We start from the raw sequence: 6,341 nt of genomic DNA, 5'->3' as shown, positions 1-6,341 counted from the left end.
TTCTCACCAGCATGCTACCATTTGCAGTTGTTGATTTTCTGGATGGTGGAGGTGCATCCATAATTCCTTGCAAGTGGTTTACAGGACCAGCGGAAGATTCTTGTTTCTGGCCACCAGGGAGAGTCAATATCAATAAGGATGGAGTTACTCCAGATGCAAACTGGTCACAGTACAGAGTTCGCATCTTGGGGAAAGCTGGTAAGAAGCATTTTTGTTTATTGCTACCAAATATTCTGTCATTAAAGACAGAACAAAAAATTTCCCTGTAATTTCACTAACAACATTTTGTTGATGTATGTCAAAAATTTACAGAAAACTATGAAAATCCCAGGGTGAAACTGCAGAGGTCTGAAGCAACCTCTGATCTGCAGACTGAGTCAGATTCTGGAAGCAGATTGGGAAAAGGGAAGCGGAAAAGGAGGTAATTATGTGTCTTAAAAACGCCTTAAAAGCAACAATTTATTGTGGTGATTATAAGAAAAACAAAAACAAGCTGACAGTATCTTTAGCAGACCATTGCTGCTCACCAGATTTAGATATGATCTTAAAATAGCACTTTGTAACTTTTTGACTTTTAAAAATCAGTTTTAGACTCCTTTTGATGCCGGACTGTACATTAATGTTTTTAGTTTGTAGGACTAACCAGTAACTAAATTGTTTGTGGGGTTTTTTAATATTTGTTTTCATTTTAAGGCCAGCGATCCAGGGCAGCACGGTGGCACGGTGGTTAGCACTGTTGCCGCACAGCAAGAAGGTCCTGAGTTCAATTCCACCATCAGGCCGGGGTCTTTCTGTGTGGAGTTTGCATGTTCTCCCCGTGTCTGCGTGGGTTCCCTCCGGGTACTCCGGCTTCCTCCCACTGTCCAAAGACATGCAGCTTGTGGGGATAGGTTAATTGGATAATCCAAATTGCCACTAGGTGTGAATGTGAGTATGAATGGTTGTCTGTCCTTGTGTGTTAGCCCTGCGACAGACTGGCGACCTGTCCAGGGTGTACCCCGCCTCTCGCCCTATGACAGCTGGGATTGGCTCCAGCACCACCACCCTCAACTCCTTCACCTGTGGTTTCACAACCAGTTCCAAGACAACTTGTACAAGCCACCAATACCAGCATGTTTGTACGTGTTCTAACCCTCCTGGAAGACATTAAGGAGACTCAGAGGATCCACAGTCGAATGCTACAGTCTCTCCTCAGTGCAATGAAGTAGTGGAAGGTGAGCTCCACAAAAGTTGCTGTTTTTGAAAATAAAATAGATAAAATAAAAGAAGTGATGTCATTTTCGCGGAAATGTAGTTTTTTTTTTTTTTTTTTTTTACCATCAGGGCCTCATGAGCTTATACTGGTGTTTTTAAAAGTTATCTTTGACTTTATGACTTTCGGTGTCGTTTCTGGGATGCTTAGGACTCATACTGCACTGCTGGAAATAGTTTATTTTGATGCATATGCTGCTTTTTTGCAAACTTTCAGTATAGTATTTATTTTCGTTTTTCCTGCAGTATATAAAAATTGGTGTATTTCAAAAATAAAACTATGAAGACACTCAAAATAAATTTCCTGTGGTGGGAAACTATTTTGTGCAACTTTTTTGTATTTACAGTTTTGAGGGATAAGCCTCTTAAATTTCTCTAACTAGAAATATATGTTAAAAAAGCAAAAACGATTTTCAAATTTTTGGGAGTTTATTGCACTTTTTTGCAATTTATGTAATTATTATTCACTTAATGCAGACATATTATTAAAATCTGGGCTATAATGGTTGTTTTGATGTATAGCAACTTGAAATGCTCCCAAAAATGGCTCCACAGCATGTAAAAATAGAATATAAGCTCTGGCAGACTTGGTTCTATGGTAAGTCTTAAAGGGTTAATGTTTCCATTAGCACTGAGAACTGTGTTGGTTGTCATGGTTTCTGTCAGTTAGGAGCAATGGTTGATATTTAAAATAACATGGATACCAATGTTTTATCTTTTTACTGTCATTCTCTCTCTGTGCAGTAGAATCATAAATCTTTATCATAGTAAGTTACTGTTTTAGTCTTTCAGCCCTTCACCAAACTGTCTTCACATGATAAGAGCCTCTGTCCTGTAGACGACTGAAGGTAAGGAGCTCAAGACTGATGGGACAAGATGAAAAAATCAACCTGTTTCCTGCCTCTGGCCCTTATCCTGATGAATTTGGTAAAAAGAAACAATGCCTCAGAGTATCCATCAGTTATTCAGCTAATGTATGTGCAGAACAGTGTAATTAATGAGCCCTGCTGCACAGATCGTGTCTCTCTTGGACATATTTTCTACTATTCAGTTAACTTTGGATTTAAAAGTAAAATCAGAAATCTGAACTAAATGTAGAAGAATGTAACAAATGGTTTGTCAGTGTGAGGCAGAGTGATGAGGGAGCCCCATGCCAGAAAAAGCCAAACAGGGGGAAAGTGTATCTGTTCCGTCTTTTTACGTGCTTATAACTCTTGATTTTCTGCCACCTTTTTTCTCTCTGGTGTGGATTACTTGAAGCCAACTCGTGAGGATTAAAAGGATACTGTGTTTCTACTGAAAGATATGGTGGCTTACGATGAAGTGGGTAGCTTGGTGCCTATCAAACGGACTCTGCAAGTGACAGACTGCCAGAACCAGGCCAACAAGGAGTTAGAGGTGAGATGGCTGAAACTTTACTCTGTAAATGTTTGACCAGAGCTGCTGGAAATGAAGTCATAGTGTTATGATAGAATAACTGCACGACTAACCTCCCCTTCTGTTTTTGCCTCCTTCTGCAGGAACCCAGCAACAAGCACGTCCGTTCTCTCGGCAGGGTGACGTCGCTAGCCAACCTCATTTCTCCGGTAAAGAATGGGGTCTTCCGGCGCTTCGCCCAAACCATCAAGGTAAGCGCTCACGGCATCCAATGGAAACACAGCGCATTGGGGGGACAGGGACATCCCTTTCAACATGTCTGACATGTGGTGTTCTTTCTTTCTGAAGGCCTCTTTCTGGGGCGATGGCAAGTTGCCAGGCATGCCCCAGAAGCCTTGCAGCAAGGCAGCGGCCCCCACACCACCTAAAAGGAGGAACAGCACCTTATGGTCCGAGACATTAGACATCCACCAGAAAGGAACTTTCTCCACCAAAGAGATCAAGCGGCAAGAGGTGAGTCCAGGAGTCCAGACAGGGATGAATTCTACATGCTTGCTAGACTAGTTCACATGTCTTTGTGTCAAATGGTTTAAATTGGACTAGAAGCCATTCAGCCATCTTGGCTAAGCTCACTATGGTTTAGGCTACGATGTAATGACAACCTGATTTACATGTTTACTAAAAAAACATCTGTCTGTGCCTTCTCCCATTCCTCAGGCCATATTTGAGCTGTTTCGTGGAGAACAGCATCTGATTGAGGACCTGCAGCTTGCATGCAAGGTTTGTCATTTTAAAAGCTCTGAGGCAGCGGGAGTACATATAAAGCAAACAGATTAAATCAGTCTGGCAGGCTTTGAATGCAGCGCAGCCAGGAGCTATAAAAAGACAGGGATTGTTCCTCTGTCTTTTTTTTTTTTGTACCCCTAAAACTGTTGACCAAGATATTTTTAGTAGCCGCTCCCAAAGCTCTGCCCAGATATTACTGATCACTTTGCTCCATCCACAGGCGTACCACGACCCGATGCTGAAGCTGTCCATCATGTCAGAGGAGGAGCTTACTCACATTTTCGGCAACTTGGATGCCTACATCCCACTGCACGAGGACCTTCTGGCGCAGCTCTCCAAAGCCACGGGGCCAGACAGGACCGTGGGCCAGATTGGGCAAATTGTTATTAGCTGGGTAAGTGTCTTTGACTTTTTGAGCCATCAAAAGCTTTTACGCTAGTAAAACCGTATTTTGAATTAGCAGTTAGATAAAGAGTCCCTCCTTCCTTTGCAGCTGCCCAGGCTCAATGCCTACAAAGACTACTGCAGTAACCAGCTGGCAGCCAAGGCGCTGCTGGACCAGAAGAAGCAAGACCCACGTGTGCAGGACTTCCTGCAGCGGTGCCTCGAGTCACCTTTTAGTCGGAAACTGGACCTGTGGAGCTTCCTGGACATTCCCAGATCCCGCCTGGTCAAGTACCCCCTACTGCTCAAGGAAATCCTGAGACACACTCCAGCAGAACACCCCGATGCTGCCAGCCTGCAGGAAGCTGTAAGTCCAGGAGACAAACTGGTTCAACACACTGATCCATCATAGTGCCTCTCCCATGTAATAATTAGGCTGCTTGTGTGTTCAGATCACTGTCATCCAGGGAGTTTTGTCTGACATCAACAAGAAGAAAGGGGAGTCCGAGTGCCAGTACTACATCGACAAGCTGGAGTATCTGGACGACAGGCAGAGGGACGCTCGCATCGAACGGTGCAAGAGTCTTCTGTGTCACGGGGAGCTGCGCAACAAGAGCGGCACGGTGAGCACAGCGCACACTTCCAAGTCGTCCTTCGGTGCTTCTCTTTGCATGTTAACACGAGGCTGCCGTCCCACATGAGGCGGGCTATGTGCTCAGATGATGCTCTGGTTTGAAAGTTTCTGTTTTTCCTGGAAATTCTTTCAGAAGCTGCACGTGTTCCTGTTCACCGACCTGCTGATCCTGACCCGCCCCGTCACCAGGAACGAGCGCCAGTGCTTCCAGGTGTACCGGCAGCCAATCGCAGTGCAGGATCTGGTGCTGGAGGACCTGCAAGATGGCGATGTCAGAATGGGCGGCTTTTTCAGAGGAGCCTTCAGCAATGCAGACAAAGGTAAGGCTCGTCCCAGAAAGTGTCCGCTAGTAGCCTGAGCAGCACTTTGCCCCCGTTCCTAATGACGCTCTCTGCTTTCTCTGCAGCCAAGAACATTTTCCGGGTACGTTCCCAAGACCCGAGCCAGGCACAGTCACACACTCTGCAGGTCAACGACGTCTTCCACAAGCAGCAGTGGCTCAACTGCCTCCGTAGTGCCATTGCCGTCCACCAGCCTCTGAGCGAGCCCTCCAGCCCCAGCCCGCCTACAGGCAGCGTCCGTTCCAAGCGCCGCCCTTCCTCCGTTTCTGCCATCATCCACATGGAGGAAGCAGACGAGAACTACCCGCAGCCAGGCTCTCAGTCGGCCCCCGCCTCACTGTGCAACAGCCCCACCACTGCGTCCCCTTCGCCTCGCTCCCCGCCATCGTCCACGACGTCCGTGTCATCGACGTCATCCTCACCCACGACACATAAAACCAAAAAGGACAAGAAGGCTCTGTGTTCTTTAGGGAAGAGAAAAGAGGCGATGGTGTGAGGTGGAGCGTTGGTAGAGAACGTGGATGGACCTCTTTGTTTTTCCTGTACATAAAACAGCACAGCACATTTATGAGTGTCTGCGTGTTATTACAGCAGTGTTCTGTTACTGTCCTCCTTGGCAGCTATTTACCTTACTCCTCCATCCAAGTGCATCCCATAGAGACACAGTATTCTGGAGGGGGGTGCACGTGGTTCAGCTCTAAAAGGGAAGCATGACAAGAAGTAAACCCACGGTTCACACTCGGTGTGGCCAGTTTGCTGAGTTCTTGAAGAAAGAGTTGGTGCATCAGATCCTGTTTACTATAAAGTTCATATTTAAACATTCTTTTAGACCTTTCTTTGGGGGATAATACACTTTATATTTTCAGATCTATCCTAGTATTGTTTTAGGTATTGTAAAGCAGCAGAGTTTTAGCTGTTAGGGCAGGTTTTTGAACATTTGCCGATGTCAAGGTGAAAGACAAAAAGCCGACCCCTAAAAAGGTGAGGTGTACCACACAAACAGATTTCTGTCATAGTTGGGTTTTTAGACTGAGCAGAAGATGTCTTATTTTTATACATTCCTTAAATAACAGATGCTAGAAGCCAGATATTATTTTATTTTATTTACTACAGAGGCATTAATTTCATTCCAGAACAGATGATATGTCAGCAAAAAACCGTGATGAACTCATATCGCAGACGAGATGATGAGTTTTGTTTAAGACAAAATTTTGAACTGAGCCACGTTGGTTTCTTAAAAAGCTGATTCCTGAGAATGAGGCGGATCACTTTTCAGTGTAGGATCTTGCATGGAGCTTTAGTTGTGGACGCCGCTTGCACCTGAAGAGGCGGCATGATGTATGCAACTGTCCCGAGGGATGGGACTGAGCGACGATGAAAGTTGTTGAAGGCAGAAGAGAACGAAGACGAGAACGATTAGGAAGTGAAACGCTCAGTGTGACATGTGTAACTCCCATCAACAGTATTTCCTGCTTCCCATTTGAAACCTTCCTGGGTAAACTGAAAAAGATTGTGCAGAGGCCTCATAAACCTGTGGAACAAATTGTCAAGCGCGTCTATGAGACGCA

The 6,341-nt window shown here is 45.2% G+C and overlaps 1 protein-coding gene across 1 annotated transcript; it reads left to right on the top strand.

Moving 5' to 3' along the window:
* Positions 1-2,436: 2,436 nt before the first annotated feature.
* Positions 2,437-5,883, top strand: LOC308399652 (neuroepithelial cell-transforming gene 1 protein-like). The gene is made up of 9 exons (XM_080887014.1): positions 2,437-2,649; positions 2,772-2,879; positions 2,977-3,141; positions 3,346-3,408; positions 3,635-3,808; positions 3,908-4,165; positions 4,251-4,421; positions 4,566-4,752; positions 4,839-5,883. The coding sequence occupies exons 1-9, from the start codon at positions 2,557-2,559 to the stop codon at positions 5,267-5,269; spliced, it is 1,650 nt and encodes a 549-aa protein (XP_080743140.1). The 5' UTR covers positions 2,437-2,556; the 3' UTR covers positions 5,270-5,883.
* The last annotated feature ends 458 nt before the right edge of the window (positions 5,884-6,341 follow it).

This window comes from Rhamphochromis sp. 'chilingali' (assembly GCF_963969265.1).
Source record: "Rhamphochromis sp. 'chilingali' genome assembly, chromosome: 7".
NCBI classification, from domain to species: Eukaryota; Metazoa; Chordata; class Actinopteri; order Cichliformes; family Cichlidae; genus Rhamphochromis; species Rhamphochromis sp. 'chilingali'.
The sequence above is the reverse complement of the archived record's forward strand: the minus strand, read 5'-3'. Positions and strand labels throughout refer to the sequence as shown.